Genomic DNA, 15,776 nt, shown 5'->3' with positions numbered 1-15,776 from the left:
GGCTGCTGAAGCCCACACCTGGGAGGGTCCCTTCCAAGACATATTCCATGCTCTCCCTCTTCTATGGGCTGAGATACCTTTTACACACCGGTTGTCCAGTCTCCTTCCGGTCTCCCAAGGCCATTCTCGCAGCCTGTTACAATCAATTTATGATCGTGCTATAAGCTGCAGTGGTATAATATATCTATTTTTCCAGGAGCAAGTTTAATGGAATTCAGTGCAGCTTATTTCTGGAGGAAAAAAAAATCTGTCTAGGATGAGGCTGTTAATTGAATTAGGTGTGTCTAGTTTAATGGAAAAGAAAGACTGGGAGTGACATGATAGCAGGGTTCTAATATTTGGGGGGGCGGCCCCAAAGAAGAGGGGGTCAGCTTATTTTCCAAAGCACCAGAAGGCAGGAGAAGAAACAATGGGTGGAAACTAACCAAGGAGTGAAGCAACCTGGAATTAAGGAGAAACTTCCTGATAGTGAGAATAATTAGTCAGTGGAACAGCTTGCCACCAGAGATTTTGGGTCCTCCACCACTGGAGGTTTTTAAGAAGAGATTGGCCATTTGTCCGAAATAGTATAGGGTTGAGCAGTGGGGTTGGACTAGAAGGCCTCCAAGGTCCCTTCCAAAGCTGTTATTCTGTTCTGAATAACTTTTGACTGGGCTCCATCCTCCCTCACTGATTCTCCAACGGAAGAAACTTAGGGTAGACAAAGAACCATCTGGAGAGTCTCTTGAAGAACTGTGGTTCAAGTCCTGTGCTTTTGTTGTTATCTCACAAGGTTGCACCAAAGAGATTGCTGGATTGTTGAATAAACTAACCTCTTTCCCAAACGAACTATTCTGAAATGTCTGGTTTTCCTTTTTGCAGAACAAGCCGACTTCCTTCCCCGATGTCTTACCAGTGCAAACAACCTTGCCTCCCTCCCCCCTGCCTGAAAGGTGCCACGGTTTGCGTGGGCCCTGGCACCACCGTCTGCGTCTCCCCAACGCAGGGACAGAGCATCGAAGTCTGCGCCTCTCCCACCGGTGCCATCTGCGTGACCCAAGGCCAAAGTTCAGGCCAGTGTGCCAAAATCTGCCACGATTGTTGCGGATCCATGGTAGTGAGTCCGGTGCAGGCCCAAAGCTACCCTCCCTGTGCCACCATCACCGTGAGCCAGAACCAGGGCCAAAACAGCAATGTTTGCATCCCAGAACCCCAGGGTTGCCAGTGTGTGGCCTGCCGTGGATCCGTGGCCACCATCCAGAGCCAAAGTCCCTGTGCCCCCATCTGCGCTTCCCCTGTGTGCATGTCCCCTGTCGCGGTGCCGCTGGCCCCTGCCGCAGTGGTCTGCCAGGACCCCTGCAGCAATGTCTGTGTTGCCCCCAGGGGGCCCACCAAGTGCGCCACAAAATGCGCCGCTCCCGGAAGCGTGGTTTGCGTGGATCCCTGCGAGGGCGTGAAGTGTGTGAAAAATTGCGACGACACGGCCTGCGTGAAGGGGTGCCAGTCGGTAAGCGTGAACCAGTGCAATGTGAAGAAATGCTGAACATGCACAGACGCACCCCAACTTCAAAGCCAACCACGTTGACACACATTGAATTCCTTCTTCGGTGAATTTTTGTCTGAGTTTCTTCTTTTGACCTCCATACAAGAGAATTTTTTTTTCCGTACACATTTACAGTTTCTCTGCTCGCCACTTCTGCCGTATCCTGGGATTGCGATTTCTGCATCCGGGTCTTCTGAAGGATCCCCTTTCATTGTGAGGGAGGAGTCCTTTTTTTAATTGCTAGTGGACGGACAGACTTCTCTCCTCTTCCTATCACTTCCCTGCTCATCCAGAGCAAATAAAAGCAGATGAAAGAATCTCTCTGGTGCGTTCTGAAATTCTTCAAGGGACTGGCACGTATCTCTATGTCCAAAAGGAAACGAAAGGATGGATGGATGGATGGATGGATGGATGGACAGAAGAGACATCAAGTCAGACAGACAGATAGATAATAGCTAGATAGAAGGAAAACATAGATGACAGACAACCAGACACAAAGATAGATAGATAGATAGATAGATAGATAGATAGATAGATAGATAGATAGATGGAAGATATAGATGATAGATTTATTTTGAGGGGAGGGAAGATGGGAGGGAGGGAGGGAGGGAGAAAGGAAGGAAGGATTAGAAGGGAAGGTGGGAGGGATGGAGGGAGGAAGGATTAGAGGGGAAGGGGAGAAGGGAAGGAGGGATGAAGGATAGGAAGGAAGGATTAGAGGAAAAGGGGAGGAGGGAGGGAGGAGGGATAGGATAGGATAGGATAGGATAGGATAGGATAGGATAGGATAGGATAGGATAGGATAGGATAGGATAGGATAGGAAGGAAGGAGGGAAGGAGGGAAGGAGGGACGAAGGAAGGAATATAGGAGGAGGAAAGGAAAGAAATAGAGGAAGGAGGGAGGGAGGGAGGGAGGGAGGGAGGGAAGGAAGGAAGGAAGGAAGGAAGGAAGGAAGGAAGGAAGGAAGGAAGGAAGGAAGGAAGGAAGGAAGGAAGGAAGGCTTTTATACAACATGTTTAATTTAATCGGTCTGTGGTTGAGACAGGCGGTTGCTAAATTTGATATATAAATAAATCAAGTTTGTGAAAGACCAGCCTGCTTAACATGCCTATTATGCAAACTAAGTTCATTTGAAATCCGTGCATTATGTAGATTCAGAAAATGACTGAGTTCAGTCATCAGGTCAACCACGTTTCCTTGCGAGAAAGACAACCGATGAATATTTAAAACTTTATCCTGGGTGGATCGTTAAGAAGGAAGAAAGATTTCACAAATGTAGTTCCTTGGGGGAAGTTCCCTTCTTGCCAGTTTCTTTCCTCTAGCAACAGTCTGGTAGACTGTTTCGGAACAGGGAAGATTTAATATCGACATCCTAGCCAGATCCAATTTTCGCACCATCGTAGATCATTTTTGAAGCTAATTCCTCTGTCTGTAGACCAGTGTTTCTCAACCTTGGAAGCTTGAAGATGGGTGGACTTCAACTCCCAGAATCCCCCAGCCAGCAGTGCTGGCTGGGGGATTCTGGGAGTTGAAGTCCACCCATCTTCAAGCTACCAAGGTTGAGAAACACTGCTGTAGACATTTGGCTTCATAATACCCGTGTTTTCCCGAAAATAAGACCCTGTCTTATATATATATTTGCCACCAAAAAAGGCACCAGGTCTTATTTTGGGAGGGAGGATGTCGTCCACTGACTCATCCCATTTGCGTGCATCAACCCTGGCCTCCTTTTCGCTATCAGAAGCCTTCAGTAACTTTTTTTGTGGCCAGCCTGGCTTTCCTGAAGGCCTCTGCAGATCGATAACTGAATCGATCCAGAGCTCTGTTATCGGCTACAGAGCCCTTCAGGAAAGCCTTGCCAGCTGCAGAAGAAATGGGCCAGTAAGGCAGGTGTCGGAGTGTGCGAGGCCTGGCTGCAACTGAAGGTAAATAGTAGGGCAGCTCCAGTAGTAGGGCAGCTCCACCCACCCTCATCCTCACCCTAGCTTAATTTTTACCCCTGGAGTGCACCCTGGAGTACACTTTTAATTAGGGCTTATATTGGAGGTATTGCTTATATTGGGCGTACGTGTAGAAATCGGCAGTGGGTTGCTCCCAGTTCAGTCCGGTTCTATAGAACCAGTAGTAAAACCAGTGGGAGGCTCCGCCCACCCACCACAACATCATCATGGGTGTCAGAAGTGCATGCTCATGTGTGAGCAAAGCGGTAGTAAAGGTAAGTTGAACCCACCCCTGGTAGAAATCAAGCTTTCGGGGTAGGTCGTATTTTCGGGGAAACACCGTACTTATCTATACGAAGCCGACGGTTTTTGAGAAAACTTTTCAACTCTTCGGAAAGAGTTTAAAGTTGCTCTTTGTGTGATGTTGGAAAGTAATTTTCGGTAGCAGTGAATGCTACCAAAGGACTTCTGCAGAGTCCGTTTCTCAACCAAGAGGTGAGATTCCATCTGGAAGTGGGGGGGAATTATGGGTAGGGGGGATATGCTTTAAAAGAGAGCGAGCATCTCCTGCAGAGGTTTAGGAGGTGTGAGAAAACCAAGCAGGTTTTTCCTACTGGCGCCCTTAGGAAGAAAGAAATCAGCTCGTAGCTTTATAATCCTGAATCAAGGATAAAATATAGGTGGAAATCTACATTCTGTGGGTTTTCTTTTCCAACCCAGGATCAAGATGTCTTCAGGGGTGTTTTTCTCAACAGCAGCCGGAAAATCTTTCCCCCATGTTGGAAGGAAACGATGCGTGTTGAAAACCCCACCGAGAGAAATTCAAAAGAGATTCTCGCACGTCTTTCTTTGCTCGCGCTAGAAAGCCAATTTAGAGAATGGGATTAAACTGGGAGTGTGGGTTGAAGTTATTTTTTCCTCTGCCCTCCTCGTCCATCTTTCCTCTGATGCTGTGTCTTTTGGATGGATTCCAAAAATCAAGAGTTGAGGTTGGGACAAAGCGTCAGCTTAAGCCATTCGGGTCCATCAATCCGGGGAAGATCGGATGGGCGTTGCCACCCATCCTCCTGGCCTCCGGGACGTGTCCCATACGAGTGTCAAAAATAAGCTTTTTCTGAAAGGACCGCCCCTACTACTTTTGAGTGACAGCTGGGGATTGATTGAAAGGATTTGCACAGGGAATAACATCCGATGCTAAGTCCTTCCAAGTCCTGTATTATTATGCACAGTTTTAATAGCTGGTCTAATTCATGAATGAAAGGCGTGGGCGGGGCAAAGAGGATGGATCGGCGGAAAAAATTGCTATCTGTGTGTATAAAAGAGAGCTTTTGGCTCTCACCACACCTCTCGACAAAGTCTTTTGTGGCTCCTGTGTCTCTCCAGGCAGTTGCAAGAGTTGAGTAAGTCTCGTCTCGATTTGGGAAGTCGGACTCACCTCTTGGGGGGGCGGGGGGGTGTTATATACTGTATTTTTCTTTCTTTGCTCTTTTTGCATTTTAAGCACGATTCTGGGTGCCTGCCAGCCTGCCTGCCTTGTTTTCTCGTCCTCTTCCTCGGTCCCTTCGTCCCCTTGCTTGCTTTTCTTTGCTCTTCTTTTCTTCCTTTTGTCCTGTCTTTCTTCCCTTCTCTGCTTTTTTTCCTTCTTTCTTTTTCTTTCTTCTCTCCTTCTTTCCTTCTTTCTTCCTTCATTGCTTTTCTTTTTTTCTACCTTTCTTTCTTTTCTCTTTCCTTCCTTTCTCTGCTTTTTTTCCTTCTTTCCTTCTTTCTTCCTTCATTGCTTTTCTTTTTTCTGCCTCCCTGCCTTCCTTCCTCTGCTTTCTTTTCTTTCCTCTTTCCTTCCTTTCTCTGCTTTTTCTTTCCTCCTTTCTTCCTTTTCTTTCTTCCCTCCTTCTTCCTTTCTTCTGCTTGTCTTTTCTTTCTCCCTTCTTTCTTTTTCTTCCTTCCTTCCTTCCTCTGCCTTTCTTGCTTTCCTTCATCCTTCCTTGGCTTTCTTCTCTTTCTTCATTGTTTCCTTCCTTCCTTCCTTCCCCCTTTCCTTCCTTCCTTCCTTCCTGAACATCACTAACATAGGGGGCACAATGATCCTCCATCTTCGGAGACAGTCTATATTTCAATAACAATTGCTTGGTGAAAGAAATCAGAGCAAGGGTTCCTACTTGTCTCACAGAGACCTCTGGCTGTTCTCTGTTCGGGGCAGAGGGACAATCAAATGCCTCTTCTTTGTTTCTCTTTGCTCCCCACTGCCTGAAACTGGATGGATGGGTTTTGGCATTGATTGTATCCGTTGTACTTGTACAAGCCATAAATTTCAAGAGGCGGGAAGGAAAGAGAAAGGAAGAAGGACATTTGTTAAGTAATGAGGCGTCCAAGGGGGGCATCAGAGGAAGGACTGGCAACTGGCAAAGCACACGGTACCTGCTTTTTAAGAAGAGACTGGACAGCCACTTGTCAGAAATGGTCTAGGGTTTCCTGCCCGAGCAGGGGGTTGGACTAGATGGCCTCTAAGATCCCTTCCAACTCTGTTATTCTGTCCTTCCTTCCTTCCTTCCTTCCTTCCTTCCTTCCTTCCTTCCTTCCTTCCTTCCTTCCCTTTCCTTTCTTTTCCTTTCCTTCCTTCCTTCCTTCCTTCCTTCCTTCCTTCCTTCCTTCCTTCTCCATTATTGCAGGTTTTTAAGAAGACAATGGATGGCCATTTGTCTGAAGACCTCCGAGGTCCCTTCAAACTCTGTTATTCTGCTATTTCCTTCCTTCCTTCCTTCCTTCCTTCTTTCCTTCCCTTTCCTTCCCTTTCCTTCCCTTTCCTTTCTTTTCCTTTCCTTGTTTCCTTCCTTCCTTCCTTCCTTCCTTCCTTCCTTCCTTCCTTCCCTTCCCTTTCCTTTCTTTTCCTTTCCTTGTTTCCTTCCTTCCTTCCTTCTCCATCACTGGAGGTTTTTAGGAAGAGACTGGACAGCTATTTGTCTAAACTGGGATAAGGTTTCCTGCCTGAGCAGAGGGTTGGACTAGAAGACCTCCGAGGTCCCTTCGAACTCTGATATTCTGAATTCTGAGCAGGGGGTTGGACCAGAAGACCTCTGCGGTCCCTTCCAACTCTGTGATTCTGTTATTCTGCCCCATTGATGCAGCTGGGCTCCTCCCGTCTGCCCTGGAAGAGAAGCCTTGTTTCACAAAATCGCTCCCACTTTACCGATGCAAACAATTGGATTATGTGGTTGTTTTCTTTTTTCCTTTCTAGACCTAAGTCCTCTACAGCATGGCTTACCAATGCAAAGAGCCTTGCCTTCCTCCACCCACCGACGTCGCCCAGTGTTCGGTGGACGCCCAGGATCCGTGCAACTTCACCGACATGGCGCAGTGTATCCAAACTTGTGATTGTCCCCCTTCGCAAGCCTGCAGCGCACCCGACAGCCTCTCGTACCAAGCCAAGCAGCCGTGCGCGGCCCCTTCCTTTGGGGTTGTGCCGTGCCCCACGGCCACCTTCGTCCCCTGTGCGGTGCCTTGCCTATCCCTGCACACCGAAACGTGTGCAGAAACTCCTTCCATCCCGTGTGGGTCCACGACGTTGCAGCCTTGTTCCCATTGTGCAGAGAAACCCCAACCTTGCTCCTCAGGGACGGCAGAGGCCTGCACCCCACCATCTCCTCCCACAGGTGGATCCAGCTGTTCAGACAACTGTTCGGGCCCACAAGGCGATGGGGGGATGTCTTACGTGTTTCCAGGCTCCACCGTGTGCTTAGAACCATCCGGGTCCATTTCGGTGAAGCCCGGTGTCGGTTCTCCGGAACTGGAGGGCGGTACGCTTTTTCTGGCATCTTACAAACCTCACTTCATGTAAAAGAAGACGGGGCGTCTTGCCAGATTCTGGGATGAGTAATTCTCGTCTACTGAAGGCCTTTGATTGTGGGGGAAAAAAAATAAATATTCTCTTTAATTGGCGTTAATGAAAGGCAGGGACAGACCAATGGGGCGTGGACACTTTTGAAAACTCCTGTCTGGTTCTTTTGTCCCTGGGACTTTGTCCCTGTTATTTATTTGACAGGAAACCTCACCCTGCTTCCTGACCACAGGAGTCAATTCCTCCTTTGCGGCCCTCTGAAATTGACAGGCTCGTTCACGGAGGGGGGGAGGGGGTTCCCAGGGGTATTTAAAGCTGGATTTAAATGTGTATCTTTGTGCAAAACCTGTTCGGGTAGTTCTCGAGTTAGACCACAATTTATGTCACTAAGGAAAACATTTGTTAAGTGGGTTTTGCCCTCCGTTTTGCGACTTTTCTGGCCGCCGTGGTTAAGGGAGTCTCTTCAGTTGTTTAGTCCGTGGTACAGTCGTTAAGCAAATCCGCTTTCCCCCTGGACTTTGCTCGTCGGAAAGGTCGCAAAGAGGAAAATCACGTGACCCCCCGGAGATGCTGCGACCGTCATAAATACGAGTCAGGTGCCAAGCATCTGAGTTGTGACCACGAGGATGCTGCAATGGTCGTAAGTGTCCAGTAAATCAGTCCTAAGTCACTTTTTTCAGTGCCGTTGTAACTTTGAATGGTCACTAAATGAACTGTTGTAAGTCGAGGACTATTGTACTGAAAAGGATTAGATGGAAGACCGACTTTGCTCTTAGTAACTTTGTGGAACTGGAATGCAAAATTGCACCCACGCATCACATTTTTTTTCCCCTTTCTGGTCATGCCGAATTACAGGTAATCCTCGACTTACAACCATTCCCTTAGTAACCAGTCAAACGGCACTGGGGAAAAAAGTGACCATTTTTCACACTTTATGACTATTGCGGCACCTCCGTGGGCACGTGATTAAAATTCAGACGCTCGACAACTGACTTGTATTTATGACAGTCGCAGCATCCCGAGGTCACATGATCCCCTTTTGCGACCTTCTGATGAGCAAAGTCCACGGGGGAGGCCGGATTCGCTTAACGACTGTGCCACTAACTTAACAATACAGCGATTCACTTAAAAATTTGGGGCGAGAAAGGTTGTAAAACGGAGACAAAATTCACTCAACAAATGTCTCACTTAACAACAGAAATTTGGGGCTCCGTTGTGGTCGTACGTTGAGGACTACCTATACTTAACTTTGTTTGGGCCCAGGTTGATTTGAAGTCACTCCGGTTTAGGACTTCTGGCATAGTGCCAAAAAGGAAATCGGTTTGCCCAAAAGAAGAAAAATCTTGAAATATCCATCTTGTTTCTGGTGGTCCTTTCCCGCTATTGGGGGAGGGGGGGGTTTTCAAAGTTTTAGTTGTATCAGTGTCTAGTTTTGGGGTGGGGGGCATGCCAAATATTCCAAGTGATTTGGAGAAGACCCATCCCCAATCCCTGCTTTCGAAACAATCCGCAAATACCTGGATGGTGTGGCTGGCTGCTCACCTCGTGAAAACAAGTTTATGAAAAAAAACAAAATTCTCTCTGCCTGCATTCAGGGTTTGTTTAGGGAGGTCCTCCCGTCCTAAAGACCAGGACACCCTGGAACAACCCAGAGCTTTCGTCTCATCCTTCTGATTTCTGTTTTCGCCTTCATTTAAGCGAGAAATTTCAGGGTAAACCATTTCCAACACCTGTTTTCCTTCAAGCATCTTCTTACCAGCAACTGGACATTATCTCTATCACCTGATGCAGCCAGGTAAATTATTTAAAAAAAAAAAAGCATCAAAGCCCAGAAACACAACCTCTGGTTTGGTCTCCCCGTGCAGATATCATTTGGTTGTGTTTGTCCTTCTCGTTCAAGCAGAAAATTCTCTTTGCTGGATATTTTTCTCTGCCTCTATGACGTTGCAATAAAATGCTGGGTTATTCCTGCATATATCTTTGGAAGTGATTTCTTGTTCGGCTGTGTTGTGGCCCAGGCCCACGTGGTTAATATTAAATGTGAAACAGTTCCAAAAAAATGAACAGATTTTATTAAAACTGCTGAGAATTAACTCATTGCCAGCGTATTCCCAATTAAATGAAAGCAAAGTCCTCAAAACACCATTCTTCAGTTTATCTCTGACCTTGGGATAATTAGGCAAACTGCCAAAGGCTTTTCTTGGCAACAGTTCAGGAACAGAAGACACTGACAAGAAAGAAATACATCCTAACACGAAGCAAATCTCTCAACGGTTGTTTTCTGGCAAAGAGCCCAAGAGCCGTTGCTGCTCTTTTAAGCCTTATGGGGGGGGGCAATCATCTCCTGGCATTACTCCCGAGTCGTCCCTTTTGCTTTAACTGCTGTAGCCTTCTGGCAGCTCTTCTCATACGTGCACTAGGAACAGGCTCCTCCTGTTCCTCTGCCTCTCTACTGTGAGCCTCTGGAGGCTCCGAAGTCCGCGCATCACTCCCCGATGGCCCTGGCCCCATCTCTGCCTCTAACACAGAGCCCTCGTCTGGGCCTTCCACATCCTGCAAGACTGGCCCATGTTCTTCCTCAGCCTCATCGCTGTCCGATTCCGCTGCCAGCTCCACAGGCTGCTGGCGGACCACAACAGACTGTGCTCAAGCAGAAGACGCAATGAATTGATCCGCGGATCAAATCAAAAGAAAGTTTTGGGTTCGCCGAGACTTGTAAAGATCGCTATTCCGTTCAGCTTAGAATGTCCCTTGGGGAGGGGGGGCGTTTTTGTCTGGGTTTTTTTAAGCAATGCTTCGGAAATATCTCCGGATATTTCACAACAGGCTGGGGAGGAATTGAGGAGTTGAGAAATTGAGATGCGGGAGAAAACAGACTTTACTGGTTTATCCAACTGGGCCAAAAGTTTAGAAGTTTTAATTCCCAATGCTGGCTTTGAATCCTTGTATATTCACCCAGTTTTATCTTGTAATTTTTTCCCTTCCTTCTTCTCCTCCCTCCCTCCCTTCCTCCCTCCCTCTCCTTCTTTCCTTCTTTTTCCTCCCCTATCCTTTTTATCCTTCCTTCCCTATTCTTCCTCCCTTTCCTTCTTTCCTTCCTTCCTCCCTCCCTTCCCTTCTTCCCTATCCTTTTTTATCCTTCCCTATTCTTGCTGAGTTCAAGGGCTGCCTTCCCAATCTGGTCTTAGCTTGTCTGTCTGTTTGTCTCTGGATTGATGGATGAATGGATGGAGAGAGAGAGAGAGAGAGAGAGCAAAAGAGCAAGAGAGAGAGAAATGGATAAATGGATGGATGGATGGATGGATAGATAGATAGATGGAGAGAGAGAGAGAGAGAGAGACAGCAAAAGAGTGAGAAATAATGGATGGATGGATGGATGGATGGATGGATGGATGGATGGATGGATGGATAAAAGAGATCAAGACAGACAAACAGACAGACAGACAAAATGAATCCCAGTGGGAAAACTAATTTTCTGAAGGGCCCCAACATTTGATCATTTCAACATCTCAGGTGCTGTAGAAGAATCATCAAAAAGATCTTCCCTTAATAAGTGTCAGCCAAAGACTTGAGAGGTCTATCAAGATATTAGGGGGTCCCCGGCCTGCCCATCTTTGACAAATCAGCCTGCCCAGATTTGTGGCATCCTTGACTGCATTTGAACTCAGATCCCATCCTGATCCCCAGATGTTCTCCAGAGGTGTCTCATCCAACAGAAAAACCAAAACCCAACACTCAACTTGTTCAGTGGAGGAGCGAGTATTTTTATTAAAACTTTGCTGTTATGTCTTCAAGAGCGACAGAGTTCGCTCCGTGGAAAATCAAACGAAATTTGGATGTTCTTGAGAAGATCTAACGATCGCCAGGACCATTTCCAGAAGACGTCGGTTGAGACCTCCTGAGGACACGATGGAGAACGCTGGGTGGGAAGGCTTGGAAGCAGCACCGGAGGAGAGTGGGTTGAAGTTCTTTCTCAGCCCCTTCCCCTTTATCCATGGGGCATGGCAACCATCAACACTGTTTAGGAGGGTATTGGGCCTTCTGTGGAGGACATTGCACATTTTTGGACGGAGGGCAGCAGGGCCCCTTTTGGGGCACCCCCTTGTTGGAATGTGAGCAACAAGACTTGGGGGGACATTTGGGGGGACAGCAAGGTCCTGGGCAGGGAGGGAGCTTACAACCTTGTTTTTGCTGATTCATGGTTCTCCAAAGGGTGAAGAAGCCTGCAAAGAGAAGGGGGAAATTAAGAAACATATTGAACACGAGTGTCTTGTGTTGAGTCCTCACTGTTACGACTCCCCGTGCCTCGGCTGTTGCCTTGTTTCACAAGAGCCCAAAAAAAATCCCTAAATCTACTTTGGACTTTTTTTGCAGAAATCCAGGGGCATATTCAGGAAAATAAAATAGAACAAAATAACAGAGTTGGAAGGGACCTTGGAGGGCTTCTAGTCCAGCCCCTTGCTTAGTTAGGAAGCCCTACACCACTTCAGACAAATGGTTATTCAATCTCCTCTTAAAAACTTCCAGTGTTGGAGCCTTCACAACTTCTGGAGGCAAGTTGTTTCACTGATTAATTGTTCTAACTGTCCGGAAATTTCTCCTTAGTTCTAAATTGCTTCTCTCCTTGATTAGTTTCCATCCTTCTTGTCCTGCCTTCAGGGGCTTTGGAGAATAAGTTGACTCTCTCTTCTTTGTGGCAGCCCCTGAGATATTGGAAGACTGCTATCATGTCTCCTCTAGTCCTTCTTTTCATTAAACTAGACATACCCAGTTCCTGAATTGTTTTTCATATGTTTTAGCCTCCAGTCCTCTAATCATCTTTCTTGTTCTTCTCTGCACTCTTTCTAGAGTCTCCACATCTTTTTTACATCGTGGCAACCAAAACTGGATGCAGGATTCCAAGTGTGGCCTTACCAAGGCATTATAAAGTGGTATTAACACTTCATGTGATCTTGATTCTCTCCCTCTGTTGATGCAGCCTAGAACTGTGTTGGCTTTTTTGGCAGCTGCTGCACACGGCTGGCTCCTATCTAAATGGTTGTCCACTAGGACTCCAAGATCCCTCTCACAGAAAGAGAGAGAGGATCAACCTATTATCTAAAACATCAGAAGGCAGAAGAAGAAATAATGGATGGAAACTAATCAAGGAAGAGAAGCCACCTAGAACTAAGGAGAAATTTCTTGACAGTGAGATCAATCAATCAATCAGAGGACCATGTTGCTTTCAGAAGTTGTGGGTGCTCCATCACTGAAGTTTTTTTTTAAGAAGAGACTGGACAACCATTTGTCCAGAATGGTATAGAGACTCCTGCTTGAGCAGAAGGTTGGACTAGAAGGCCTCCAAGATCCCTTCCAACTCTGTTATTCTGTGATGCTGTCTTAGAGATACAGCAAGCTTGCTTCTCCAGTCTATAGGTAGTCTTCGTCTTAAGAGGACCATCCTCCCCACCTTCTTCCAAACTCAAGTTACAGATGCAGATTAACAGAGTTGGAAGGGACCTTGTAGGTCATCTAGTCCAACTCCCCGCCCAAGCAGGAGTCCCTACACCATTTCTGACAGATGGCAGTCTAGTCTCCTCTTGAAAGCTTCCAGTGGTGAAGCTCCCACAACTTCTGAAGGCAACTTCTGTTCCATGGGTTGATTGCTCTCATTGTCAGAAAATTTCTCCTTATTTCTAGGTTGAATCTCTCCTTGGTCAGTTTCCATCCATTATTCCTTGTCTGGCCTTCAGGTGCTTTGGAAAACAGTTTGACCCTCTCCTCTCTGTGGCAACCCCTCATGTATTGGAAGATGCTATCATGGTCCTTCCCTGATCCTTCTCTTCAGTAGACTAGCCATGTCTTCTGTCCATCCATGGTTCACTCAGACATCTTTCTTTCTTTCTTTCTTTCTTTCTTTCTTTCTTTCTTTCTTTCTTTCTTTCTTTCTTTCTTTCTTTCTTTCTTTCTTTCTTCTACTTTGGAAAATAGTTTGACCCCCTCCTCTGGGGCAGCCCCTTAAATATTGGAAGACTGCTATCCTGTCTCCCCTGGTCCTTCTCTTCACTAGACTAGCTGGGCCCAGTTCCTGCAACCATGTTTGTTGCTGACCAAGCCAAACTCAGAAGCTGCAAAAAAAGATTTGCAAGGGTAAGATGTCATCACCCTTGCAGAAGGAAGGGAAGAGAGAGGACAGGAAAGATCCAAGATTTACCATGCTGCGGATAATACAACGAAAGGACTCACCTAAAGTTTGCGAGAAGAGACAGAGATGTCGAGAAAAGTCACCAAGGGATGGATTGAGGGGCCCAAAGCTGCCATCCGCCTTTTTATTCGTGTTCCCAAGTAGTGTCACTTCCTGTGACCGCCAGATTAAATCCGTTGGGTGCGGGTGTTAATTGACTAATTGAACTTTTAATCAGCCCCTCCCCGATTCTCCATCCATTAGGAGATGCTTGTCCAATGACTTTATAACTACTTAAATTTGGCCCTTCGCCCGGATCGCCAGGAATGGAATATTTCTGCGGATGATTTGCGACACGTGGCTTGTAGCCAGCAAACAAAACTTCCCTATCTTAAAATATCAGTGGCGTAATTCAAATATTTTTCCTCCCGGTGCAATCCAAACACTTCTCCACAACCAGATTTATTGTCTACATTTAGGAAATCTGGAGATGAGTTGGATAAAATGATGTTTTGTGAAAATGGGTTTTCCGTTCCTTCCCCTTTTTAAAATATTAATTGTAATTTGTTTGTTTGTTTTTTAAAAAAATGAATATCACTAATATCATGGTAATGTATTGATCATGATTATACTAGGGGGTTAATATGTGTTTGTGTGTGTCTTTTTTTAATGTGCTTTTTTCTTTTTTAATGTTTCAACTGTTTCGCGTTTTATTTTTTGTCTTTTATTGTCTTTTATTTATTTATTTTTTTGGCATTGGCAAGTGATCGTAAAATCTATGTAAATTATCTTTTTAAAAAAACTTCAACATCTTCCAAGCCATCAAAAGAGTGAGCTGATTTCTACAAGCGTGACTGGGCTTGTCCCAAATCTAATTAAAAACCTGGTTTCTAGATCCAAAAGAGTTTCCTGGAGTTTTTGAACTTCGGAGAAACTTAAGTGCTCAGATGGGGGTAGTTATTTGGAGTTTGGAAGGCCTTCCTTGCAAAAAAAAAAAAATTCCAAAATGCGGCATTGTGGCCTGTTTGAGAGAGAAGATTATAGGTTGTGCTTTGGTATCTCCAATCCCAGAACAAATTAATATGAATTAATGCAAATGTTCTCCTTTATATGCTAGGACTTTGTGTAATGAGCTCCCTCTGTTGGACTTTCTCCATTATGAAAATCACACTTTTCTCATTGTGTGATTTGAAAACCTGCAAATGTGAAGTTTCCTCCTTGATCTTTCCTTCCTTCCTTCCTTCCTTCCTTCCTTCCTTCCTTCCTTCCTTCCTTCCTTCCCTTCCAGTTTCCTTCCTTCCTTCCTTCCTTCCTTCCTTCCTTCCTTCCTTCCTTCCTTCCTTCCTTCCTTCCTTCCTTCTTTCCTAACATATTGTTTTTATGGAAATGAAATTACAGTCCACAGTGGAGAAATATCTGTTCCTTGCCGAGGATACCAAATACATTATTTACTGCCAAGATCGTTTCCATGTTTGGGATTGTCTAATCCCAATACGCTACATTCTTCTACTCTTCTCTGCTCTTGTCATCTGAGGCCATTCAAATGAATCCCCAAAGGAGAATTATCTTTCAGAATTACAGGTTTTCCAAGGACGAGGCAGGGCGTGGATTTGGATGCGCAGAACCCCCCCCCCCCAAAAAAAAATATATAATAATAACATGAGACAGGAGGCTTGGGAATTAAAGGAGGGGGTGAAATGGATCATGGAGCAGATGTTTTTTAAAAAAATGTGTCTTCTTTTCTTAGTGATTTCTCAGGCCCATCTGGCAAAATCTGTCCAGCTGCTTCTCCAGGTGTTTAGCTCCGAGGGATGGACGGCCCGATGCATTGTGGGAAAATCCTTCAGGAGAACAACAAACTCACCCAACTGGTTGGTCCCCATTTGAGTGACCAGCTGCTGATAGAATTGATGTGGGCCTTTTGGAGAGGTGCGAAGGCTTATGCCAGAAATATTTTATAATATTTTCCAAGCATAGAAGCTTCTTTTTCATCTGTGCCAGGAACAATGCCCAGAAACGCCCGCTTTTCCCTGTTTGATTAAACAAAATTGGTGAAACGAAGCAAGTTTCTAGTCCTTGTGCTTCTCAGGAGAGGAAAACCTGTTGAAATTGAGAAGAAGGTATTTAGAGTACACCCCTTTCTTCTGATCGAGGGAACAAAATGGATGAAGCAAAGCCAAGACGCTAGCCCTCATGATTCTCAAGAGAGAAGACTTGGTTGCAATTAGGAAGGAGGTATCGAGATCTACTTCCCTCTGATAAAGCAAAGCAAAGGCTCTAGTCCTCATGTTTCTCGACTTGGTTGAAATTAGGAAGGT

At 45.8% G+C, this 15,776-nt stretch overlaps 1 protein-coding gene across 1 annotated transcript; it reads left to right on the top strand.

The window, feature by feature from the left end:
• The first annotated feature begins 883 nt into the window (after nt 1-883).
• Nucleotides 884-1,522, top strand: LOC139322371 (keratin-associated protein 10-9-like). Its single transcript, XM_070951471.1, has one exon. The coding sequence runs from the start codon at nt 884-886 to the stop codon at nt 1,520-1,522; it is 639 nt and encodes a 212-aa protein (XP_070807572.1).
• The last annotated feature ends 14,254 nt before the right edge of the window (nt 1,523-15,776 follow it).

Source organism: Pituophis catenifer, unplaced genomic scaffold, assembly GCF_029215685.1.
Source record: "Pituophis catenifer annectens isolate HBS135680 unplaced genomic scaffold, rPitCat1.0.hap2 SCAF_10, whole genome shotgun sequence".
NCBI lineage: Eukaryota > Metazoa > Chordata > Lepidosauria > Squamata > Colubridae > Pituophis > Pituophis catenifer.
The sequence above is the reverse complement of the archived record's forward strand: the minus strand, read 5'-3'. Positions and strand labels throughout refer to the sequence as shown.

Coding starts and splice junctions, on each gene's coding strand:
- LOC139322371 (XM_070951471.1), top strand. CDS start 884: ATGTCTTACCAGTGCAAACAACCTTGCCTCCCTCCCCCCTGCCTGAAA.